This window comes from Pristis pectinata, chromosome 2, assembly GCF_009764475.1.
Source record: "Pristis pectinata isolate sPriPec2 chromosome 2, sPriPec2.1.pri, whole genome shotgun sequence".
Classification (NCBI taxonomy): Eukaryota; Metazoa; Chordata; class Chondrichthyes; order Rhinopristiformes; family Pristidae; genus Pristis; species Pristis pectinata.
In genome coordinates this window covers 130,859,139-130,886,930 of record NC_067406.1, presented here as the reverse complement: position 1 = coordinate 130,886,930, position 27,792 = coordinate 130,859,139, and the positions used below count along the sequence as shown (strand labels likewise).

Genomic DNA, 27,792 nt, shown 5'->3' with positions numbered 1-27,792 from the left:
CCTTCACAATCTCTATACCTGACAACCAAAGGTCATGAAGAAGAGGTCATAGAATAGTATATTTGTAATGTGAGTATAAAAGCAATGACCAAAACTAGGTAGAAGGAATTGAAGCTTCAACAAAGCAAGATGTTGCCCTGTCATTGTGCACAGCTGCAGTTCTGTAACAAAGGTAGAAACTGGTCATAATAAATGCACCCCCTGATGATGTTGCACGTACTCTGCAAGACTTGCACAAAGTTTGTGATGAACTTATAATTGTACTTCCCTGGATCTTGTGCTATGAGGTAATTGCATTGTTATCCTGCTGTCACCAACAGAACGTGCCATAGACTTTGCTCATGAAGGCCATCAAGAACTTCTTGAAGGAGAAGGTATGGTCTTCAGGAGTAAATTGGTTGAGCATGAAGTCTACAGATGCCCAGCATATCAAACAACCAAAATGGCAAATCTGAAAGAACCTTGTTGGAATTGTCCAAGGGACTATTGATTAACATTGGTGTTGATTTTACAGATCTCCACTCTGACCATTTGCTTGATATTGCAGAAATTGCCTATTTTACTACCAGCAAAGCTGCCATTTCAAAGCTTGATCTGGTACCAGTGGTTTTACTTCAGATAGTAAATAATAGACTGCCATTGAACAGCGCTGAAACAGGATATTTGCAACTTACCTCAGTTTCGCATATCGCAAGATCGCACTTCACTGGTCACACACCAGTGAAGAGATTGATGTGAATAGTAAAGAAAATCATTCATACTGCTTGGGGTGAAGGGAAATCATGGAAGCAAGAACTTTGTTTTTAAGGAATTATAGAGTAACACCACATTGAACTGGTGGTGTTACACCACTTACATGTTTGCACAGGCAATGCTTAAGCACCTTTCAGAGATCAGGTAGATGATCAACATACATATGAGTGTAATACAACCAAGAAGGACTACCATGAAAGCAATTGCAGGGAAATGTATAACATTCAGATTTGGGTATTTACATTTTTGCATAGGCAAAAAAACAATTCTAAATGGATCCAGGGTCACAACTTTGCTTGTTTGCAAAGCATTGTGAAAAATATCCTTTTTCAAAGGACACGCACCATTCAGTGTTAGCGAATCTGAAATGGATAACCTCATCATTGACAAGGAAACTGACTGAGTTCATCTGATGTAATAGTTATTGCAACCAGAAATCACCAGGAGTCATCCATCCACTGACAAGCAGAAACTGATTTCACATCTGAGAGACTTTATAACAAAATGACAAAACCAGAGAGGATTAGAATGGTTCTTTTATTAACATGGGTCAGGGGGTACGTACTGATTTTTATCTGTGCTCTGTTAGTACACTTGTTTATATAAAGAAACACTTTGTGTTTCTTTAAGACTATAGTCGTGAGCATGCCCGTTATATTGGGTGTAGTAGTAAAGAAAAACAGCGATTGTTATTCTTCATGCAAGGTTGAGTTTGTCTAATTAATCACAAACTTCAAAAGCCTATTGGTCACAATTTACAGTTAGACTTGCAAGGATCAGAATTATACCCATGGCAACCTGTTGCTGGGCTTGTCTGTAGGAGAGCTGTGTCAATATTGACATCAGTCCCTGGACATTTGCAAGGAGTGTTTTGCAGGATTGACTATGCTGGGAGGGCCTCTGTTGTTTCCTTATTCAGTCCACAGCTGGATGATCCAGCTGTTTTAGTTCTTATCATTAGCAGAGATTTGATCCAAATGTGTAGTTTGCTAGGTCACTTTGGAGGAGAGTTAAGATTTGGGTGCCAGCTTAGGTAAGGGTAACATTTCCCTCCTAAACTGCATCAGTGAACTTGTTAGATTTTAAGATAATCATAACTTCATGGATGCTTTTTATTTATGGAATTTTTTTAAAGTATTGAAATGTATGTGGTGAGATTTAAGCAAATTTTGCTTCATTCTAATTTCCAGATTATTGCTACTCTGAATTTTTTTAAAAGAAGTTTTTCACTTCCATTCTACTTTTATCTTTTGGCCAAAATTTTAAACCTTTGTTCCCTGGTTCTTGAACTATCCCCTGGTCAGAACAGAGAACAGCCTCTGCTACTTGACCTATGAAAACCAGCCATTGTCTTGTGTTGGATCACTGTCTGCGATCAACTTCATTCCTCCATCAAGACAAATGGGCAACACGGGTTCTAAGCAGAATGTAGAGTATACCTGATAATGAGGTTGCCAACCTGTTGAAGCCACAACACAGGTCTATAAGTACATTGAATAGCGAAACCAGGAGACAGTGATCCCACAAGCAATAGATCAGGTCAGAACCGTGAAATCTTGTCCTGGTCAACGACGAGTAGTCTAGTTTATTAAGCTCTAACAGGAGATAGTTCTCCTAGCATCCTCTTTGCTCAATGATGGCAGAGTATAGCAACTGTTGAGGCAGAATTTCAACTAGAAATTCGGACATAGGAATGTTTAAGATGTTGTGCCCCATCATCTCTGCAGCCAATTTGATTGGAGTCACGCAATATTCAAAAATGGTTGAATTTATTGGACACTGCAAAGAGGAGGTGATGTAATAGGAAGGTGAAGGGTTAGGGATGGTGGTGGAAGTGAGCAATGGATGAAAGTACAAATGATTAGGGAGAAATAATGGGCTGGAGGAAGCCAGATGAGGCCTGCCTCCTGGAGTCATTGCTCACAGACCCTGCCTGCCCGGATGCGAAGCACCAATCTTGCTGACCCTTTGCAGTCTTGAGCTGGCCGGCAGGTTCTCAGTGGTGACTGGGCCTCAGGTGGGATAGAACAGAGGCACTAACTGCTGAGTGTCGTAACAATGTCTGACAGGATGAAGTTTGGGGTGGAGCTTTGCTGTGTCAAAGCTGCAAGTGAATTTAACAGTTTTTTACACATCTCTGGCATTCAGGGGCATTTAAAAGTTGTTAAGATTGAAGCAATTAACTAAAAACTTATGAAGAAGGTCAAACAATACTAAAATAAGTAAAAATATTATAAAATAGTTTTAAAAAAAAATTTCCCTCTACCTTTGCCTCCTAATTCTCAAGCCTGGAATCCCCATTAATACGATTTGAATCTCCGATCCAAGCGCTAATTATGATTCATTGTATGATCAGAGAAGCAAGTTTCCCTCATGTCATGCTGGGAATTCCAGCAAATATCCACTCCATGTTGGACTCCAGTGAAGCACATCAACAGTTGTAGTGCCATCCATGGCCCGTTAGGTCTTGGGTGTTCCATTGGGCAGCACGTGCACAGAAATCCATGTGTAACTGAAATTTCAATGGTTGAAAGCCCAGAACCATCAACTCCAGCCTAAGAAGATTTGTCCCGATGGAACAAAATCCACTGAGAACCATCCTAAAACTCCCAAGCCCATTTTCAATTTGTAGGTTGCCCCGTGCTGTGCTGCCCAACATCTCCCATCAGAAAAAGAGAGAGAGGCGAACACAAAACATTAGAAGTGCAAAAGAAAAAAAGGGAGAGACAGACCAGAAGAGGAATGAGAGACAAACAGCAGAGGTGGGTTAGGTCATATCGTTGGTCTTGTCCTTTTGGAAGATGACAAGCGTCTAACAGTGGATTTAATGCACCACTTTCTCAGCTTGTAATGTCAGTAAAACGGCTGACGGACATCACCTAGAATACATTTGTCTCCAAACTGTCTCTTGCCTTTCAAGTACCTAAACCATAAAGTAAGCTGATAAAAGGGTTACTAGGCCCTGAACATAAGTGTTTGAGTGCTGTGAGCTCCATAACTCATGAACAGAAGAGGTATGTTGGGTGATTGGAAGATTTTACTGCTTCCTGACCCATGCCCTTTGCTTGTTTTCATAATTCAGTTAGCACCATATCCTGGTTTTTCAGGTTTGCTATCCACTTGACTGCTGTAATGGCATTCCCCAAAGGACAGGATTTCAGCACTTCATGCCTGTGTGTTATTTGAGTAATGCCTTGGCAAGCTCACCCTTGTTTTTCCTCAGTAATGTGCAGTGTTTTTATGGTATATATTGAACTAAATCTTTAATAGCAGGGAGTTTTGCACAGATTTTGGTGTGTGCTGGTTGAACTTCATCACAAACTGATGGAAAGTTGTGATTTGCTTAAGCCTGCAGCTGGGGTTGGCCAGGTGGGAAAAATAGTTATCCAATTATTTTTTCACAAAGAATTACTGAGGAGGGCACTTCACCCATCTTAGTGTTGCCAGCCACAAGGACCTGAAGCCCCTTTTCATTGCAATATCCAATTATTTCTTAAAGAATTCCAGCACGTTTGCCACTTCCCCTTTATATGGAATCCATTCCGTATGTTGACCACTCCACATGTGAAGAATTTCTCAATGGCTGTTGTAAATTTGCCTTTTACTAGCTTGAACCTGTCTTCCTGGACTTTGCTCTTGCAGTTTAATATATTGGCCCAGATTAACATTATCCATGCTCAGATCTATTTTAAATGCCTCCATATGATCACCACCTCTCTGACCCCACTTCAAGCTCGCTCACTCCAGTCATTTCTCGTAAGTGTGATAACCTTTCTTCAGTAGTAGCAGTTGGAAAAGACATCTTAGAGCCATACAGGATTGTCCCATTGCTGAATTTGCATAGGGCAATATATGCACTTGCTCAATATTCACTTATTTTCAACCACATATTGTACAATGAGTCTATACTTGATTCCATGCCAGTAGTGATAGAATTATAGAGCGATACAGCACAGAAACAGGCCCTTCGGCCCAATTCATCCATGCTGACCAAGGTGCCTATTTAAGTTAGTCCCATTTACCTGCATTTGGCCCATTTCCCTCTAAATCTTTCCTATTCATGTACTTATCCAAATGTCTTTTAAATGTTGTTATTGTACCTGCCTCAGCTACTTTCTCTGGCAGCTCATTCCATACACACACCACTCTCTGCATAAAGAAGTTGCCTTTCAAGTCCCTTTTAAATCTTTCCCCTCTCACCTTAAACCTATGACCTCTAGTTTTTGATTCTCTTTCTCTGGGGAAAAAGTGTGTAAATTCACCCTATCTATGCCCCTCACGATTTTATACGCCTCTATAATGTCACCCATCGGTCTCCTAGCCTGCCCATCACTCAAGCCCTCGAGTCCCAGCAACATTCTCAGAAAAATGACTCCTGCCTTTCGTGTTGTTCCTCAGTGATTGCTGCTGATGACTGAGATCTATCCTTAGCTCAAATAGTTCTTAAGTCCTATCGAAAACTGGGATCCAAATGTGGGGCATAGATATATAATCAGAGCCATGTATCACATCAAGCGTTCTGATGGAGAAAACATCAGTGTCCTTAAATACTGACTCCATCAGGATGTTTCTTCATATAACCCAGAACTTGTGTTAAGATGCATTATTGTTATATTCTTCTCTATCTTGGTATCCAAAGAGGAGATACTTTGAGTTGTTTCAGGAAGAAGAGGGTGAGCAAGAAGATGAAGAGCTGAAAGATACTGAGAGAAAGGCAGGCCAGCAATGCAGTGAACTGTCAGAGCTGTTAATGACAGAGTATCCTGAACAATGCTGCCCCTCCCCTGTGCATTTGGCCCAGTCCTGCCAATCACTACATCAATATCTTCAAACATTCCAGCACTATAAAGTCCAACTGTTATAGCAAAGCGGACATTTTTCCTACCAAAGTATTCTGCTTTTGAGTTTGCATATGATTGTCACTGTTACCTGTGTGCATACTGACATAATGCAAAGTCCCTGCTAAGCATGTTTTACTGATTTTTTTTTCCCTCTAGTTCTTCTGCAAGAGGTTTATAGTCATGGAGTTACATAGCACAGAAATAGGCCCTTTGGCCCAACTCATCCATGCTGACCAAGGTGTCTAACTGAGCTAGTTCCCTTTGCGCACATTTGGCCCATATCCCTCTAAACCTTTCCTATAAATGAACCTGTCCAAATATCTTGTAAACATTATAATTGTACCTGATTCTACACCTCTGGCAGCTTGTTCCATGTACCCACCATCCTCAGTGTGGAAAATCTTGCCTTTGGGTTCCCCTTTAAATCATTCCCCCTCACCTTAAACCTATGCCGTCTAGTTTTAGACTCCCCTACCCTGGGAAAAAGACCGTGACCATCCACCTTATCTATGCCCCTCATGACTTTATAAACCTCTTTAAGGTCACTCCTCAGTCTCCTTTTGCTTCAGGGAAAACAGTCCCAGCCTATCCAGTCTCTCCTTAGATCTCAAGCCCTCCAATGAATCTTTTCTGCACCCTCTCTAGCTTAATCGCGTCATTTCTCCAGTGGTGGCAGCTGAACTTCTACTAAGGAAATACTGGGCAACCCTGAGGACCTCTGGCCTTTGGCAAACCAACTGCCCACAGCTGCATTTTAGTTTTGGCTTGATCTGCCTTACCCAGCTGCCTGTCTGGCACTGTTTACGAGAACTTCTCTGGGACTACTAAATGTTGCCCAAAGTTCATAGTTTGAGTCCCCTTATAAATATTTTAAACATTTTAACTTACTTTCATCTTTCCATAGTCTGAATTTCTAGATTTGTTTTTTTTTGGGAACATCCACTTAGATTTTACTGTGGTTCATTTTGTGAAAATACAACAATTTAAGAAATTATATCTTGTGTCATTAGAAATGAAAAAGGGCACAGATATCAAAATAGAAATGACAGATGAAATAAAGTAAATCTGTGGAAAGCAATGACTAGGCATCCAGAGTATTGCATCTCGTGCATTTTCCCTTCAGGGGAATAATCTTAGAGAATATTCGACCCTGAGCCCACTGAGCTCCAGATCTATCCCGGTCCGGTTGCTCAAGCCCTCTTCTATAACTTTGCTGCTCCCTCGGCTCCTCTCCTGTCCTCTACCAGCCTTGAACTTTGCTGACCACAAAGCAAGGTAAACCAATTTTTGCTCATTCATCAGCATTTACCGCAGTGACTTACATTGACACCAGGACCTTCATTTCCTTAAGATGATATTTCTCATTTAAGGATGTTTAAAGTGATAATACAATATCTGGCTGGCCAGGAGATGACTGATAATGTCCCCATCCATCAAGCTTGGTGACCACACCCTGTGCTGATCAAGGTTGAACCTTTGTGTATAATTTGTAACTATTCTCTACTCAGTGCAAGAAATAGCCCTGCTTTTACTGGGTGGGTTTTTTTGTCTAGTCAGTCATTCGGCATGGTAACAGTCGGCCTAACTGGTCCATGTTGACCAAGATTCACATTTAAGCTAGTCCCATTTGGCCCATATCCCTCTAAACCTTTCCTATCCATGTACTTGTCCAAGTACCTTTTAAATGTTGTTAATGAGCCTGCCTCAGCCACTTCCTCTGGCAGCTCATTCCATATACGGACCACTCTCTGGGTGAAAAAGTTGCCCCTCAGGTTCCTATTCCCCCCTCTCATTTTAAACCTATGCCCTCCAGTTCTTGATTCCCCCACCTTGGGGGGAAAAGACTGTGCACATTCACCCTATCTATGCCCCTCATCTTTCCTTTTGTTCTTTAAATAGATACTTACCTAGAACTTCTGTGGCACCCATCTGGGTGGTTTCCACTACCATTGCAGCAGGTGGCCAAGAACTATTTCACTCATGGGCTCCACAGTGGAGTTATGCCAGAGACACAAGGTCTCTTACATGAATGAACAGGCATTGTACATTTTATTCTGGGAATGAGTGGTCTATAATAGCTGCTCCCAGGGCAATTTGAAAGATGGGGAATTATCCAGTCATCTCCAGCCCAGCTGGATATTGTGTTGTCATTTTGAGCAATCAGTTCCTCCACAATAGACTGAAAGAGTATTGCGCAGAGAATGATGTCATTCTCTGTGGTCCAGCTGCAGAAACCACATTGGCGGTTGGTGGAATTTGCAGATTGATGCAAAATGACTCAGAAATGGTCAGCAACAAGTTTCACTTCTGAGAAAAAAACTGATTTTTTTTATTATTATTTCAATTGTATACCCATGGAACATTCTGTGGCGTGCAATTGAATTCCTCGGTTTCCATTTTGTGAGTAAATGGGTGTATAAAATCATAAGGGGTATAGATAGGGTGAATGCACACAGTGTTTTTTCCCAGGGAGAGGGAATCAGAAACTAGGGGGCTTAGGTTTGAAGTGAGAGGGGAGAGATTTACAAAGGACCTGAAGGGTAACCTCTTCACACAGAGAGTGGTGCATATATGGTACGAACTGCCAGAGGAAGTGGTTGAGACAGGTACAATAATAATATTTAAAAGACATTTGGACAGGTACATGGATAGGAAAGATCTAGAGGGATATGGGCCAAACGCAGGCAAATAGGACTAGCTTAGATGGGCATCTTGGTCAGCATGGATGAGTTGGGCCAAAGGGTCTGTTTCTGTGCTGTATCGCTCTATGAATCTAGATTAACTTTGTTTGGTGCACAATTGATGGTTTGCTGTGAATCAAGCGTCCAACATATTAAGAGCAAAAATGCATTAGGATACCATGAAAGGGATGTGAAATATGATACATAAAAGCAAGTCTTTTACCTTTTCTAATTCACTTAAAATCTTGTTTATAGAATATATGTGTCGACCGTTAAACCTCAGGTTTGAGGCAGTGAATTGTACATCTTTTCCCTTGATAATTAAGTGCCTTCTCTCATACAGATGACTGAATAATTCCCTTGGTTATCCTTGGGAGGAATGATGTTTCATTGCACTATTGGTTTTGTTTATCTATGACCAAGAATTTCCTCTGAGCTGCGTCTGTTTTGCTTTCATAGCTTTACCAGATGTGCTGCCGAAATGCCACTTGCACGTGTGAATGGTGTTTCTGCTGCACATGTGGTGGAGCAGGAGAGGTTACAAGGAAATTTCTGGATGAAGCAAGCCCTATTTCCCGGCTTTCCTGATACTTTAGTCATTCCTTCACAATGATTACCCCCTCAGTGGTTCTATTGTATTAACAATCTTCTGCATTCTGCAAACCAATGTAATTCTACATGTTCTGCAAAATATTTATGTATGAATAAATATTGGCAACTTGATCAGGCTTGTTGATGTAGCTTGGAGCCTCATTTAGCAATGGACATTCTATCTTACTCTATAGTTTGAACAGTTGCTGCAGATAAATACAATTTAATCTCTAGCCAGACAATCCCCAAAGTTTTAATCTCATTCTATTTCAAGTTGCCGAAGCGGTATGAACCATTTTTAGCGTGGTGGGAGGTAATAGGAATGATACAGCTTGACTGGGAGATTTGGGAAAGGATTCAGTAAGTAGTTCCAAGAACAACAGAGAATGATATAATTGTCGATCAGGGTGATTGTTTTTGCTAGTTTTGGCATTCTTAAAGTAGGAAGAGATGGTGCAGCTGCCAGGATGTGGGTGACTAGTCACTCCCTACTGAGTGACCATTAAATAAGACCTTTGATGCATTTTTTAATTGCATCTTTTGTTTTACTAAGAAATGTAGTTCTGGATTAAATCATAGCTCTTAGATTGATTGATAAAATATATGACGTATAAATATTAATCTGTTATTCAAGTATAATTACTAATAAAAAATATTTTCTTTACGTTGATTCATTAAAATATAATGGCTCTGAATTTCCTCGGGAGGTTGCCCCACTCTGCTGCTTCAAACTGAATATAATCACCCTTTAGGATCTTGTAAAGAAGAATTTCTCTGTGGTTCTGCTGACCTCCTGCCAAGCTATAGCAGATAATCAGTACAATCCCCATGAAAGTTTTGTGCGACTTTTAATAGCCTTTGCATGTTTGCCTGCAATTACACCAATGTATTCGCAAAGAGACGTGTCACTATTTTTAATGGTTTGCAGGGTTTGCTACATACTGCTGGCAGGCTGATGGTGTACAGTCTGAACCACCAACCAGACAATGTTGCACGCAGCAGAGTGGTTGATCAGGTGAGTGATTACTTTCTACACTGTTCCTAAATTTCCACCGAGGTTCTTCTGATCTCCTGTTGTAGCTTTGGCATGAAGCTGACTGAGTCTCTCGTAAAAAGGTATAGGCAGCTATTCTTAACCATTTATGCATTTTCATTGTTCCCCAAGAGAATCCTTGGAACGTTAAGACTTGCATATCAAGATACTTTAATTTAGATTTTCCATGTTCCCAACATTCATTTGGTTACTTATCTGTGCCTGTATCTGCTTCTTGCTGCTGTAAAACCATGGCAATTGCCGTGATAGATTTGTGGATAGATTCACCAATCAATCTGCATCTAATGAACCAATAGTCCTCTGCCCAATTCTACTTAACATTGTGTTGCCCTTCCACATTACTGGCAAGCTCCAGGACCACCCTACTCTATTACCAAAGTAGACCAGACCCTCTCAATCTCTGCTAACTCCCATAAAATCCCCTGCTCTTCATTACTAAACACAATACACTGCTTTTTCAAACCAGTATCTACCATCTTCCTTTGTCCTTTTAAAATGGTGGGAATTAAATAAGGACTAAACAATTTAAATTTAAAGTGAATTTATAATAATAAAGATCAGCCTTCATAGGTTTCACAGGATATGGGCGGAGTTGTTGAATTTAATTCCCAAATCATCAGACGTAGTGCAGAAGACCACTGCAAAATGATAAATGTTTACTTCCCATTGCTCTGATCTGACAGAGAGACATTTTTTGGTCACTGATTTGATGACATTCATTATTAGTTTCCAAGTTGTCATCTTACACCCAGTTTCTCTCTGAATCCCATTCTTAAAATCAAAACGTGACAAATTTAGTCACCTTTCAGAGACCCTGGTGATCCTGAATATACGGACGCACCTTCCAACTCGCATGGTTATTACAAGGGACATTCTGTTTACTTTAACAATATATCAGTCAAATTTACAAGCAGGACCTGCTGTAGGAGCTCCATTTAGAATAAAATGAAGTGTATTTCTCATCCCAACACAACACTGAACTAGCTCACGTTTTAAGGGTCTTTGCTCTCACTATTACATCAGCATAAAGATGTTATTATTCATATTAACTTAAATATGTGATACAAGGATGTCTTATGAAGATAGGTTGAGTGAGCTAGGGCTTTCCTCTTTGGGAAGGAGGAGGATGAGAGGTGAATTGATAGAGGTGTACAAGATGATAAGAGGCATAAATCGAGTGGACAGTCAGAGACTTTTTTCCAGGGTGACAGTGGCTAACACGAGGGGACATAATTTTAAGGTGATTGGAGGAAGATATAAGGGGGATGTCAGGGATAAGGTTTTTACACAGAGAATGGTGGGTGCGTGGAATGCACTGCCGGCAGAGGTTGTGGGGGCAGATTCATTAGAGACATTTAAGAGACTCGTAGATAGAACATAGAACATAGGAAGAACAGTACAGCACAATACAGGCCCTTCGGCCCACAATGTTGTGCCGACCTTTAAACCTTGCCTAAGACTAACCCCTTCCTCCCACATATCCCTCTGTTTTAAATTCCTCCATATGCTTATCTAGTAATCTCCTGAATTTGACCAATGTACTTGCCTCCACCACTGCCTCTTGCAGCACATTCCATGCCCCAACCACTCTCTGGCTAAAAAACCTTCCTCTGATATCTCCCTTGAACTTCCCACCCATTACTTTAAAGCCATGCCCTCTTGTATTGAGCATTGGTGCCCTGGGACACATGGATGATAGGAAAATAGAGGGCTATGTGGGAGGGAAGGGTTAGATAGATTTTAGAGCAGGATAAAATGTTCTATGTTCTATAAATAATCCCATTTTGTTCCCATCTATTGATCAAACATAGAAGTTTTGTTCCAAGATTACCTTATTCAAGCCATGTAATATCTTGTATATGTAATAAGGTTTCCCCCCTTAATCAAGACCATTGATTCTTGGTTTGATGGAGTCATGTGGCACAGAAATAGGCCATTCAGCCCACTGAGTCAACCATTAAGAACCTATTTACAACAATCTTACACGAGTCCAGTCTTCTACTCCAGCTTGGTCCTTTATTCTGCTCTGCTCTTTCTCTATTTCATATGTCTTAGTGACTAAACCAGGAGCAATAAGCCTTGACGGTTGTTACTATTTTTTTATTCTTAAAGGTTGATTGTAACTGGAATCATTTTCAGCTTACAGAGGGATGCTGGGATGGTTACTGGAAATGCAAGCAGATTGGTGAGTTACTTCCACCAGCATTAATGCTGCTACTATTAATAGCACCTACGCTGCATTCTTCCTCTCAAAAACCAGCCAAAGTTGCTACGAAAATGAAGTGGTGGACACTAAGGATAACATCAAGGATTAGCTAAGGAGGGACCACAGGAGGAAATCCCAGGAAATAAGGATTTGGAGGCAGACTTATGAATAGGGAATATGAGGTCATAAAATGTAGGAAGAGTCTCTGGGTGAGATAACTGAAGGTTATAACACAGATTTTGGCACTGATATTAGAACAATAGAGGTTACAAACTAGGCTAAAGCTAATCACTCTCTTTCAATATTTTTATTAATTCCAAATAGAAAATACAAAGTACATGAAACAAAAGACAGAATGTTACAAAATACATTGTATTGAATCACACTTGAAATCACAATACCCCATATTGATAAACAGAAATGATAACTAATTAATATTAATAAATTGGAATAATTTTATTATTTAAAAAATCTAAACCCACTACCAAAACCAAAGCTGTTTGGTAAGAAAAAAAACAAAAAAAAAGGCAAAAAAAAGCCGTAAAGACATAATAGTATTAGCCAGTACCTGTACTTTAAGCACCAAATCAATGATTTTGAAAGTAGTTCAGAAAATATCCCCATAATATTTGAAAGTTCAGATTAAATCCAGAAATAGAACAACGGATCTTCTCTAAATTTAGATATGACATAATATCCTGTAGCCATTGAACATGTCTAAAGCTAATCACATAGATAAGTTGGAGCAAATGTCTGTGATCTGGAGATGATCAAATTCCACCATGGCTCTGGGGAATTTATATTCAAATAATTAGTCAAATCCGGTAACTATGCACTTACCCAATTGTCATTACAAAGCATTTGGTTCAATAACATCTTTCAAGAGGAGGGGATCTGCCATCCTCACCCAAAATGTCCAGATGTGACTCCAGTCCCAGCAATGTGGTTGATTGTAAACCATCCTCTGAAACAGGCTCAGCAAGCCACCTGTTCAGGAAGCAGTTGGGAATGGGAATAACTCCTGGCCCTGCTGCTGAGACCCATATCCTGTCAATAAATTTGAAAAAGGCCAAGGAGAGATTAAGGTGAAGATAAGCATTTGACAGTTGCTGTAATGGTGTTAGTAGATGCGGGTAAGGATTGTAGGGGATTCAGTGTGGGAACAAACATGGGTAGCAGAGTTCTGAATAAGAGCTGAAGTAAAATAGCAGAGGAAAGGCATATGAGGTGAACGTTTAGTGCATATTACCGTATGTGTGTTAGGTGCAAAGGTCTGCTGGATACAAAAGAAATAGTTATATCTGGCTATACTGTTGAGTAAATCAACCTTAGGTCATTTTATGTTGCTTCTTATTGAAAGTGAGCCAGAGATATTGATGCAGGATTGTAGATCTGTCCATGTCTTTAACCTACCTTTAAGGATCTGCACAATTCATAGCAATGAGTAGACAGACTTCCAGGTGCTGGGAATTCTGTAAATTACAGACATCTTGCTAGCAATGTCTAATCAGCTTTACATTCATTGAAAGAGCTGGTCAAGTCTACTTGCTAACTAAGAAATCTCAAATGGATGTCTAAAAAAGGAGAGACATTATTGATGTTTGTAAATATAATTAAATGACGTAGGAACTTGCACAATTTAAACAGATGCATCTCCAGTGACGTTGTACCATACGGACTTTAACTGCTGCAGTGACCTTTTGGCTGAGACATGCCAGGGGTTAATTTGAAAGCCAAAAAGTTGCAGATGTTGGAATCTAAAATGAAAGCAGAAAATAATGGAAATACTCATCAGGTCAAGCAGCATCTGGGGAGAGTTAATGTATCTGGTCAACCTGACCTGCTGAGTGTTACTGGCATTTTCTTTCAAAGCTAATTTATTTGGGGAATGCTGTTTTCTTTGATGTATTTATATTTAATTTTAAAGGTAGATTAACCTTCTGTATACATATTCAGCCACATTACTCTTACACCAAATATTCAGACCAGCTTGAAAACGATTGGAAGTTGAACTGAGAGGAAGAGGAGGGAGAAGGGGAAGCTGGTGGGGGTGGTGAAGAGAAGAAGTGAGGATGGTGGGAGAGAATGGGGAGAAGTGGAAGAACATGGAGGAGAGGAGGCAGAGTTGTGGATGAGGATGATGGTTGGTGGGTAGAAATATGAGACTGCAGATGCCGGAATCTGGAGCAAAAACGGAAAGCTGGAGGAACTCAGCGGATCAGGCAGCAACTGTAGGAAATGGGCAGTCAACGTTTCGTGTTGAGACCCTTCATCTGGAGGAGAAGAGTAGCTGCACGTGAGGCCGTGGAGGAGAAAAATATGGAAGACAGTAATTAGTGGATGAAGGAATGAAGCAGAAGAACCTGGTCCCAACAGGTTATGTATAAGCACAGAAATTTATCTCAAAAACCAAATAGATGTTAAATGTTCACATCCAGAAAACAACATGTGGACCATTTAAAATCATTAGTGCACTCTGAAAATAGTTGTAAACATGAACTAAACTAAACTCAATTTATGGGGGGGGGGGGGGGGGGCGTGAAATCAAGCACTCATAACCTGAGGCATTCATTTCAAAATCAATCGGAAAATGAGAACAACTGGAGCCTGACTGTGGCAGAAAGGATTGCAGTGGCACAGGAGGCAAGAAGATTTTGGAAGTGATGGTTTGAATGAATATAATTGAATAGCAATGGTGATTATCAGAAGGAATTCTGATGAAACCTGTACTCCAGAGGAAGATTGGAGGGACAGAATCATTGGGGGTTGATAATGAAAGGGTAAGGAATTGGGCAGGCTTTCTACAGTCTGAAAGAAATGAGCTGGGCAAGATCAAATTAGCCATTCATTGTGGCTAAAAAAACAAAATTTCAAATCTATCATATTCTACTGCATTGTCATCCAACTCTACCTGGGCACAGCACAGCAAGTTGCCCCAAAACCATGAGCAGTGTAGAGCCAGGAGATAGAACGACAGAGGTGCCACAGCCTCAGCACTGATGGAGGGCATCCAACGGGCACACAACGAACTTACATTATCAATGTGGGCCCAGGAACCATATAACAAAGGATTAGAGAAATGTAACCGCAGGGAAAAAAAACATTTGAAGAAAGAAAATGGAAAATTCTGATGTGCACAGAAGGTTATATTTGTGTGTTTAGTTGGGAGGGTAGAGGAGTGGAGGGGTGGGTTTTGAGAAAATGAATATGTATATTTGTCACAGTGATGCCTTTATACAGATTATTGGCATCACTAACAAGGCCACTATTTAATGCCCATTCCTAACTCTGGCATAGTTACAAGATGGTGACATCTTCTGGCTCGCCCTGAGGAAAACCATGAATTAATTAGTAATATTATTTTCAGACTAGGTTTGAAAGAAGGACTGTTTAGCACAATCTTAACTTGCCTGATGTCCCTCCAGGATTGGTAATTGATCTGCCGAATGTAACCAGCATTTTATGATTCATTTCAGTTTTCCAGCCTTTGCAATATTTATTGGTCTCCAGGGATAACCCCGAATGAAATTATTTTCACAGTCCTAATTGGTGTTCTAATAGACACGTAAAGACTAATAACATTTAAGTTGATCTTAAACAAAAATTAAAGATTTCCCACATTTTTTTTACTTAATCAGTTTCCCCAACCACATACAACTACCACTCCCTAATAATCTTCCCTCCTTCTGAAGCCACTGTTGGAGGGAAGTAATGCATATCCAAGCCTGGTGCACTCCATTGACATGATGTCCAGTGCGTCAGACTTGTGAACCCATGCAATGAGTATTATGGCGACAGATAATCAAAGGAAACTGAGAATCATATAGCACAGAAACAGTCCCTTCAGCCCATCATGTCCATGCCGACCATCAAGTCCTGTCTATACTAATCCCAGTTACCAGCACTTGGTCTGTAGCCTGATACCAAAGGAGATCTTGTGTTTGCATAATGGCTGTATAGGTGCCCTTAATCAGCTCATGATAGTGATCAGGGACAGGAAACCTAGGTGAATTTCTCTTTCCTAACCCAGGGACACTAAGGCAAGTTGTAGAGCAGACTAGGAATTGAAGCCCAGTGACTCATTGCTTTACTTTACTAAACCATCTGGGAAAGTGAGACAGTAAGATTCCGTTCACACCATATGTGTGATGTGAATTTTGCTTTGCACTATCAGTAAACTGGCAGTGTAAATCTAGAGCCTGGCTTTGATCTATTTCCAGAGTGAACTGGCTAAGGTCCAATCCCAGGAGACAATAATCAGACATTGACACACCATTTTGTGTAACTTAGATGCACCATTGGTTCAGGGTGGTAGGCTAGTTGTGATGGGATGGGGTTCTGGAGACTCCTTACTTATTACAACACTGATGGAGGCCTTTTAACCTATCAGGTCCTTGGTGGCTCCCAACAAATCAATCCCGTCAGTCTCATTCCCCTTTTCTTACTTCCCTGTGTCTCTGCAACTTTTTCTCTCTCACATTCCCACCTACTCTTTTATTCTTTTGCTATTTACATTATTAAAGAGTAACTTACAGTAGCCATTTAACCTAGTAGCTCACCTTTGGGATGTGGGTGGTGATTAGAGCACCCAGTGGAAACTCATGAGGACACAGGAAGAGCATGCAAACTCCACACAGATGAAGTCCGAGGGGAGGATCAAAGCCAGATTCAGGGAACTGTGAGGCAGCACTACTGGCTCCATAAATCAATCCTTACCTGCCCTTAAAACATTTGCATCTCTACCAGCTGGAGGCCTGTTCTTGTCTCCCAGTAAGATAAGATAAGGTATCTTTATTACTCACATGTACATCGAAACACACAGTGAAATGCATCTTCTGCGTAGAGTGTTCTGGGGAAGCCTGCAAGTGTCGCCACGCTTCCAGCGCCAACATAGCATGCCCACAATTTCCTAACCCGTACATCTTTGGAATGTGGGAGGAAACCGGAGCACCTGGAGGAAACCCACGCAGACACGGAGAGAACATACAAACTCCTTACAGACAGCAGCCGGAGTTGAACCCGGGTTGCTGGCACTGTAATAGCGTTACGCTAACTGCTACATTACCATGCCTGCCCCTGTACATCTTGGCATGTGCTGATTTTGTTTCTGGATAGGGCACAGGTCCAAAAATGCAGATCTGACTGCAATCTGGACCCAGCTTTCACTCTCAGACATGCTCAGCCTGGTGGCTATATTGTAAATCTATGGGAGAGTATCTCCTCCAGAACTTGGCCTTGGTCTGCTGCCATAGCTTCAGGATAATTGATGGCTCCTGATGTAAATTCTGGCTAACTTGCAACATAGGGGCTGGAGAAAACTCACTCAGCAAAAATTCTGCAAGGTGGGAACCTCATGCTTAGAAATCCCTGAAATAGCAGTGTTAAATGTGCAAAATAGAAGTGTCCATGAGTTGCACTATTGGAGGGAAGCCAAGTGCATCATGTAGATGCCGCTATATTAGATGTAAAATCAAATTCCTTCCCTCCGCACTCATGTGAAGTAACTGGAATAATAGTTTCTTGAAAGCTTCACTTTGAAATATGCTGGCATTTTTCCATCCATTATGTGATTAAGATAATTTACAGCAAAGTGGAATGGGGAATTAGGATAAGTAAGGGATCTTTGGTTAACCCAGTGGAACCTTCAGAATCTGTAGGCCAGTTAAGTGTGTACCAGTCACTAAGTGACATCATTGATGTCCTTCTCTAAAACTGTTTCATAAAAATCAGATTGAGGTGTGGAGAAAAATATACCTTGTAATTGTATTCTGCAGGTCAATGAATTGTGGAATTTATCTGGAACCAATTATGCTATCTATTTATTGTGGAGACTATGAATACAGGGGTAAGGAACTCTTACGGCCATTGTATGGGGGCCTTAGTGAGATGGCAGCCTGGTGTATTGGTATAGTTTTGGTCTCCTTACCCAAGAAAGGATCTTTTTGCCACAGAGAGAGTGCAGTGAAGATTCACAGAACTGGTTCCTGGGATGGTGGATTCCCCTTATGAGGAGAAATTGATTCAATTTGGTTGAGAAGCAATCTCATTGAAATTATACGGCTTCACAGGCTGCATACAAGGAGGATGCTTCAGCTGATGAGGACTCTAGAGCCAGGGGGTCATTTTCTGAATTCAGACTGAGAGGTGAAAATTTCTTTGCGCGGAGGGTTGTGAATCTTTGGAATTCTCTGCCCCAGGGGGTGGTGGAAGCTCAGCCATTGAATTCAGTCAAAGTAGAGATGGATAGATTTCTGAATATTAAAGGAATCAAGGGGTGTGGCGATAGAGCAAGAAAATGGTGCTGAGGTAGAAGGTTAATCAGGATCTAGATGAATGTCTGAGCAAGGTTGAGAGGCCAGATGGCCTACTCCCGCTCCCTGTTCTTATCACTGACCTGTACACACTTCCAGCTAATTGTGGTGGTCCAATGATTTAACAGTGCATTGCATGGATAAATTCCTATCCCCACAGATGTGTCCAGTCCCAGAACATTTTTGAAAGGCGAAACATTTCCTCATTCAGCAAGCAGGTTTTCTCTCTGAAACACACTCACCAATCAGAATCTGGAGTTCAAGTGATGGGAGTGTTCATGTTTCCTCTGGAACATCTAATCAGTGTTGCCCAGTGCAAAGCTGGAGATACACCAATTGGCCTTTGGCTCTTGCCTAGAGAGCGACAGCACAGATTTGTTCTTTTTATTTATTCACTCACAGGATGTGGGTATAGCGGGTAAGTTCACTTTTTACTGCCCATCTCTAATTGCCCTTGAATCAAGTGACTTGGTGGGCATTTCAGAGGACAAGTAAGATTCAACCAGCATCAAATTGACTTGAGTCCAGAGCCACAAATGGACAGATGAACTTTCTCTGAAGGACATTTGTGATCCACTGAGTTTGTTCACAACATTTTGGCAGTTGCACATAACTAATGCTAACTTATAAATTTCAGAATTAATTTAAATTCTCCATTTGCTCTGGATTGTTAATTTAATCATTGCGCAATGGTACCCCTGCGTTATCAATCCCCTCTGAATGGAAGGGCAGTGAATGCACAGCTAGTTTGGAAGATCGCTCTTTAATCACAGTGTAGAAGTTTGCAAATTATTATCTGAGATATTGTTTTATATTGGCTCATGGTAAATTTGTTAAAGCTTTCCAAATCTGGAACAGCATAAGGATAGCTAACTAACTATCCTGTCTGACTATATCCTTTTATTTTGTCATGTTGAGGCACACAGCTTATATTCTCCCTGGTAGTTCCACTGGCCTTGAGGTGGAGCTATTCTTAGATCCCATCCTGAAACTTTAACTTAAACCTGCTGGAGATTCATCCTTTCAAAGCAAAACCCGTGCTAAAAATATTCGCAACTCCTCTGAGATGGAGGATTGATTTCTGTCTGTAGATAATTGTAGCGCTCTGGATGCCAAACCGATAGAATAAAACATAAATATGTGAATCTTGACAATTACTTATTGTTATTTGGCAACAATACTCTACTGTTTTGATAGGTGGGCAGTGTAATGTTGTATATTTCAGCAGTTGCTCAGAAGGGATGTATCTTGCTGATCTATGGCTAGCTCCTGGTGAATGTTAAGAATTGGCATAGGCTGCAGCTTGAAGCAATGAGATGAAGCAATCCTGCTGTTTGTTTTACAAACCAGTGTTTGAGTTTTCTGATTTGTGAGATGATATTTCCAGCATTTTCTATTTTCACTTCATATCTCCAGCATCTGTAGTTTTTTCCTTTTGTGATTTCAGTTATTGGTCTGCTTATTCCTTGTACACCTCCACCAGAACAATAACTTGCTTCCTTACTCATCATCTTTTGGTGAAAAGTCATCGATATGACATGTTGATTCTGTTTCACTGCCTGCTGATGATGCTAACATGTAACGTACTGTAAGCTCTTTCTCTTTCCATTATCACTCATTTAATCTCTCTTGTCTTCTGCCTGAAGAGTTTTGTTTTCCCCTCCCTCCCTTCTCTTTCTGCATCTTAAAACATGCGCACATCTAACCTTTTCCAGGACTGGCAAAGGGTCATTGACTTCAAAAGTTGGCAGTTTCACTCCACAGATGCTTCCAGACCTGCAGAGAAATCCCAATATATCTGTCCATACAACAAAAAGCCCAGTTATCCAGCACCTCACTAACTGGCATGTTCCAGTAACCAGCCCATCAGAGCTGGCATTAGGCTCACACTGGGGAAATATCCAAGCCAACATTGGTGGAGAGCCTAGGCAGACATTGGGGCAGCCCCTGGTTGACATTGGGGCAGAGCTGTGGGGGGCCCCTGCGTTGACTTTGGGATAGTACTATGGGAGACCCCTGGGACATCCCAGGGCATGTCCAGGCTAACATCAAAGCAGCACTGAGGGAGCCCCCTGGCTACCTTTGGGCTAATCAGCAACATCGGAAAACGCATCTCCTGCATGTCCAATCTCCAGTGTCTGTAATATTTTTCTTTCAGTTCATTTCCTACGTTTAGCTGAACTAATAGGTCCAGAAGAATGTCCTCAACATAATATTGGTTTAGACACCCAAAAAGTTAACATGTAAATTTAGAAATGAAAAATGAGGTAATCTAATGTCCTTTGTAGATGTTCATCCACATCCTTCATACTTACTTATCTAATTCATGGAAGAGTAATTTACAGTCATATAGGGAAATGAGCAAAGGAATAGCGCTGACAGGATTGCTGTGTTGTGAGTCAACATAGATGGGCTGAATGCCCTCTTTCTCTGCTGAACCATCTCTGTGATAATTTCTAATATTGATCTGAGATATTGTCTGGTTATGTGTTGTACAGGCTATGCCTGTTTTCCATTCTATGTTAGTGCCGGAAACGTGGCGACACTTGTGGGCTGCCTCCAGAACACTACGCAAAAAGATGCATTTCCCTGTGTATTTCGATGTACATGTGACTAATAAAGATATCAATCAGTCTCACTCATTTAGGTATTGTACAAGGTTGGTGAGCAGAAATCTATGCAGACTTGTATTTATTTTTAGGTGTAACTTAGAGCATTTGAAGCCTCAACAGGACATGCAAGATTAGTCAATGATTACCTTAAGTTGATGGAATAACTGGTGATCTGTCATGCAAGTAGATAGGGTGGGGAAGAAGGCTGGTATGGCATTCCTGCCTTTGTTGGTCAGGGGATTGAGTAATAAGAGTCAGGAAATCATGTTGCAGCTGTATAGAACTTTGGTTAAGCCACACTTGGAGTATTGTCTGCAATTCTGGTCACCCCATTACAGGAAAAATGTGGAGGCTTTGGGAAGGGTAAAGGAGAGGTTTACTGGGATGCTGCCTGGATTAGAGGGCATGAGCTAGAAGGAGAGGTTGGACAAACTTGGGTTATTTTCTCTGGAGCGTTAGAGGCTGAGGGGAGACCTGAAAGAACTTTATAAAATTATGAGAGACATAGATGGGGCTGATAGAGTCTTTCTCCCAGGGTAGAAATGTCAAATAGTAGAGGACATGCGCTTAAGGTGAGAGGGGGAACATTTAAAGGAGATGTGCGGGGCAAGTTTTTTTACACAGAAAGCGGTAGGTGCCTGGAACGGGCTGCCAGGGGTGGTGGTGGAAGCAGATATGATAGTGGTGTTTAAGAGGCTTTTAGATAGGCGCATGAATGTGCAGGGAATGGAGGGATATGGATCACGTGCAGGCAGATACGTAGGTTTAGTTTAATTTGGCATCATGTTCGGCAACAAACATCATGGGCCGAAGAGTCTGTCCCTGTGCTATACTGTTCTGTGTTCCATATGCAAAATTCTACAAAGCTGGAAATCTGAAATATAAACTGAAAATACTGAAAATACTCAGCAAGTCAGGCTGCAAGTTTGGAGAGAGAAACAGATATTTTTTTCAGGTCAATTACCTCTCATCAGAATGGGGTGGGCAGCTTCTGCTGAAATACTAAAATTATTCTAGACAAATATCGCTTCTTTTGAAACCATCTCTCCTCCTGTAGCACTGATTGTATTTAACCATAACAAAACATAGTGAACAATCTTTTAATTTTATAGAAGGTATACAATTATGTCGATTTAGTCATGGGATAAAGCTGTTGATTGCCATTGGAATGAGGGGATAAAGTTTTATAAATAGGGCGACTGCATACTAAAGAAAAAATGTCAATAGCAATTTTCATTGTACAACTTTAATGAAGTAAAGTATCCCAGGGCATGTACTGGAGGTGTTATCGGTCAAAATTTGACACTAAGCCACATATGGAGCAATAAGATTGGGGACCAGATGTTGATCAAAGTGTTGGTTGTCATAACAGCTGAGAGAGAGATTGAATGGTTTAGGGAGGGAATTCCAGAGCTTCGGGTGCAGACAATTGAAGGCAGTGTTGCCAAGGGAAATTGGCTAAAACAGAAGGTATGTGGAGTTCTTGAAAAGTTGCAGAAGGCTGGAAAAAGGTACTTAGGAGCGAGGACATGGAGGAATTTGAAGAGATGGAAATTGAAAATGGAAGCAATCCTCAATTAGGATCCAAAGTGGTTCTGGGGTTTGGGCTTAACAAGATGTGGTATGAGTTAAGCCTGTACACATCACCAGTTAAACCAGCCTTTGAATGTCTTCTCCAGTTTTGACCATTTTATTCTGCAAAGAATTCAAAGCCATTAAGAAGGTGCTGTGAAAGTTTGCTAAAATAATGTCAGGGAAAAGAAGCTTTGAATTATGAGGAGGGAACCAAAGAAACTTGAACTATCTTCATTAGAACAAAGAAATTCCAGGAGTGTCCCGGTATGGGTTTCAGAATCGTGAGAGGTTTCGATAAGGTAAATTTGCAACAACTGTATCTGCAAGTCACTGAGTTGTTAACTAGGTGTGTGTTTAAGATGACCTGCAGAAAAATGGAGAGGCTATAGATGTCTGGAACACACTAATTGAAAAAGTGGATGAAGGCAGAAGTCTTCACAATGCATTTATAAAATACTTGGACAAGTGCCATACCTACATGACCACAGACCAAAAATTGGGTAGTGGGATTAGACTGTTTTGTTTGGCTGGCTGTAATTTTCTGTGTTTTGAGATTGGGAGAAATGTTTCTTTATGCAAGAGGGTGAATGGGTATTTTCATAGAGCCAGAAGCAGAATGCCAATATTTTTAATAAAATTTGGAAGAGGAAATATCGTAGTAAGAGTGTGAAGGTTGGGGGTGTAGGATGCACTCTGCAATACCTGCATGGATATGAAATGTCAAATAGTCTCCTTCTGAGCTGCAGGAGTCTGCCACAGTATCACATGTTATCATTCACAAACGTGATACACCATTTCAAGGATGCTTTCAGATAATTTCTTCTTGTTGTTGTGTGAAAGGTGCAGAACCGGATAAAACGTCAGATTGCCGACACCTTAGCAGAAGACCAGCCTGAAGGTCTGTGGGGCAAATGGGGTCCTTGGACTGCATGCACCAGGACCTGTGGTGGTGGGGTAACGCACCAGACCCGGCCCTGCCTTCCTCAGACAAACTGGAGAATTCAGTCTACGTTCCAGTTTGCAAGAGGAGATCAGTCCCTACTGGTATATCACATTCCTCGCGGCCAAGTGCTGTCCACCATTCGTCATTCTGTACCTCTTCATCGAAGTTCAGCCAGCAGGCTACCTGGAACCAGCATCAACCAAATCTATCAGACCTCCAACAGGTAAGCCCATTCCTTGTTTCAGGCCAAATGAAATTGGGGTCACTCTAGCAGTATGGTAGTGTAGCGGTTAGCATAATGTTATTACAGCGCCAGCGACCCTGGGTTCGATTCCAGTCGCTGTCTGTAAGGAGTTTGTACATTCTCCCCGTGTGTCTGTGTGAGTTTCCTCCAGATGCTCCAGTTTCCTCCCACATTCCAAAGATGTTCGGGTTAGGAAGTTGTGGGCATGCTACGTTGACGCCGGAAGCGTGGCGGCACTTGCAGGCTGCTCCCAGAACATTCGACTCAAAAAAATATGCATTTCACTGTGTGCTTTGATGTACATGTGACTAATAAAGATATCTTATGGTGAGAATATGGAGTTTTCAGAGTTCAATAACCATAAAAATGTTTTGCCAAGGCCCAGGTCCAGTAACCTTATGTTTGTAGCCCTGTTTTACTTATTTGTTCTTAATACAAGTTATTGGTGTTATACAATAAATGGCAGGGCCCTGTGGAAATTGATGTATAGGGGGATCTTGAGGTTCAAGTCTATAGCTCCCTGCAAGTGGCAATACTAGTGGACAGGGTGGTAAAGAAGGTGTACAGCATGCTTAGTTGGGATATTGAGTATAAAAGTTGGGAAGCTGTGTTGCAGTTGAATGAGACTTTGGTTAGGCCACACTTGGTGTATTGTGTGCAATCCTTATCACCACACAATGAGAAGGTTGTGGAGGGTACAGAAGAGGTTCACCAGGATGTTGCCTGGATTGGAATGAATTAACTGTAAGGAGAGGCTGGATAAAATTGTTTTCTCTGGAATGTCGGAGGCTGAGAGATGACCTGATAAGAAGTATATAGAATTTATATGAGGCATAAATAGAGTAGATAGAGTTTCTTCTGTGGGGTGGAAATGTCAAATACAGAAGGGCGTAAATTTAAGGTGAGAGAGGGAAAGCTTAAGGGAGATTTGCAAGGAAAGTTTTTTTAAATACAGAGTGTGGTATGTGCCTGGAACATGCTGCCAGGGGAGGTGGTATATGCAGATAGTGCTCTGATGGCAACTGCTCTGCCCATGACCGCAAAAAACTGCAGAAAGTTGTGGACACAGCTCAGTACATCATGGAAACCAGCCTCCTCTCCATGGACTCTGTCTATACTTCTCACTGCCTCAGTAAAGCAGTTAGTATAATCAAAGACCCCACCCTCCCTGGACATTCTCTCTTCTCCCCCCTCCCATCGGGCAGAAGATACAAAAGCCTGAAAGCACGTACCACCGGGCTCAAGGACAGCTTCTACTCCACTGTTATAGGAATATTTGAATGGTTCCCTAGTATGATAAAATGGACTGTTAACCTCACAATCTACCTCGTTATGATCTTGCACCTTATTGTCTGTCTGCACTGCACTTTCTCTGTAGCTGTTACACTTCATTCTGCATTCTGTTATTGTTTTACCTTGTACTACCTCAGTGCCCTGTGTAATGAATTCATCTGTATGAATGGCATGCAAGACAAGTTTTTCACTGTACCGCAGTACATGTGACAATAATATTCCAATTCCAAGATACAAAAGCAAAGTTTAAGAGGCATTAAGACAGGCACATAAATAGGCAGGGAACGGAGGGATATAGATCCTGTGCAGGCAGATGGGGTTAGTTTAGATTGACATCATGGTCAGTGTAGACATGCTGGGCCGAAGTGCCTGTTTCTGTGCTGTACTGTTCTATGTTCTATGTTCTATGTTACTGCAAGCCCAGCATTTGCTGCACGTTCCCTCGTCCTTGAGAAGGTGGTGGCAAGACATCTTCTTGAACTGCTGCAGTGCCTTTGATGAAAATACTCCGCAGTGTCATTAGGTGAATGGTTCTAGGACTTAAACCTAGCCCCAAAGAAGCAATTTTAATATATTTACATAAGATACTATGCAGCTGGAAGGGGAACTTGCTAGTTGTGATGTTCCCATGTCTTTATTGGTGGTAGAGGTTGGAAGATGGGTGTTCGAAAAGGCTTGGTAAGTTGTTGCTGTGTATCTTGTCAGTGGTGCACATTAAGATCACAGTATGTCATTCATGGAGGGGCTGAATATTGAGAATGGTCGGTAAGGTTTCAATGGAACAGCTGTTGTATCCTCAGTGATGTCAAGCTTCTTGAAAGTTGTTGAAGTTATACTCATCCAGGGAAACCGAGTATTCCATCTGCTTTTTATGGTGGAAAATCTTTGGGAAACAGAGGTAAATTAGTCAGTATAGAATACGTAGCCTCTGGCCTGCTCTTTTTGCCGTAGGTTTTGAATGACTACTTTGGTTTGGCTTTAAGTCAATGGTGACCACTACATTTTGATGTTTGGAAGATTTGGTATTAGTAGTGCCATTGAATGTCATGGGTAGTTGGTTGCCTTCTCTCTTGTTGGAGATGGTCATTGTACGTCACTTGTGACATGAGTTAGATCCATAGAACCATAGGACAGTACAGCACAATACAGGCCCTTCGGCCCACAATGTTGTGCCGACCTTTAAACCTCGCCTAAGACTATCTAACCCCTTCCTCCCATATATCCCTCTATTTTAAATTCCTCCCTATGCTTATCTTGCAATCTCTTGAATTTAACCAATGTACCTGCCTCCACCACCACCCCAGGCAGCGCATTCCATGCACCAACCACTCTCTGGGTAAAAAACCTTCCTCTGATATCTCACAAGATCACAAGACAAGGGAGCAGAAGCAGGCCATTTGGCCCATTGAGTCTGCTCCAAGGAAAGGGAAATAGAAATGAGAAATGGGGAATGGGGGAAGAAGAAGAAGAAAAAAAAAACTATTCTAATCCCAATTACCGGTCTTATCCCCATATCCCTTGATATCCTGACTATTTAGATATCTATCTATCTCCTCCTTGAACGCCCCCACTGATCTGGCTTCCACTGCTGTACGTGGCAAGGAGTTCCACAAATTCACCACCCTCTGGCTAAAGAAATTTTTCCTCATCTCTGTTTTGAAACTGTACCCTCTAATTCTAAGATTGTGCCCTCTGGTCCTGGACTCACCCACCAAGGGAAACAGCCTAGCCACATTTACTCTGTCCTTTCCTATCAATATTTTAAATGTCGCTATGAGGTGCCCTCTCATTCTTCTGTACTCCAGCGAGTACAGTCCAAGAGCCGACAAACGCTCCTCATACTTAAGCCCTTTCATTCCTGGAATCATCCTCGTAAATCTCCTCTGAACCCTCTCCAACGTCAACACATGCTTCCTAAGATGTGGGGGCCAAAACTGCGCACAATATTCCAAATGAGGCCTCACTAGTGCCCCGTAGAGCCTCATTAACACTTCCTTACTTTCTCCCTTGAACTTCCCACCCATCACCCGTTACTTTAAAGCCATGCCCTCTTGTATTGAGCATTGGTGCCCTGGGAAAGAGGCGCTGGCTGTCTACCTATTCCTCTTAATATCTTGTACACGTCTATCATGTCTCCTCTCATCCCGCTTCTCTCCAAAGAGTAAACCCCTAGCTCCCTTAGTCTCTCCTCATAATACATACTCTCTTTTACCAGGCAGCCTCCTGGTAAATCTCCTCTGCACCCTTTCCAATGCTTCCACATCCTTCCTATAATGAGGCAACTAGAACTGGACACAGTACTCCAAGTGTGGTCTAACCAGAGTTTTGTAGAGCTGCATCATTACCTCGCGGCTCTTAAACTCGATTCCCCGATTTATGAATGCTAACATTAGTTAGTGGCAATTAATTTCCATGCCTGAATGTCATCTCATCCTTACTACGTACAGGCATGGGTTGCTTCACTATTTAAGGATTTGCAACTAGAACCGAATACTGTTCAATCATCAGTGAGCATTTTCACTTCTCACACCATGAAAAGGAGAAACTTAGCAACAAAATAGCTGAAGATGATCCACACTGACACACTGTGGTCTTAATATGTACCATTGACCAGATACACAGCAGCAACGTACCAAACCTTTCCTGAGGAATGCCCTGAGCTGAGATAATTGATCAGTGACCTTTGTG

The 27,792-nt window shown here is 41.5% G+C and overlaps 1 protein-coding gene across 1 annotated transcript in view; it reads left to right on the top strand.

Annotated features, from left to right (window-relative positions):
• LOC127584291 (thrombospondin type-1 domain-containing protein 4-like) overlaps positions 1–27,792 on the top strand; it is a 98,614-nt gene that overhangs the window by 38,273 nt on the left and 32,549 nt on the right. The window contains exons 2-4 of the mRNA XM_052040966.1: positions 9,795–9,881; positions 12,033–12,105; positions 23,465–23,790. Coding sequence (XP_051896926.1) covers positions 9,853–9,881; positions 12,033–12,105; positions 23,465–23,790 — 428 coding nt within the window. The 5' untranslated portion in view covers positions 9,795–9,852. The remainder of the gene's footprint in view (positions 1–9,794; positions 9,882–12,032; positions 12,106–23,464; positions 23,791–27,792) is intronic.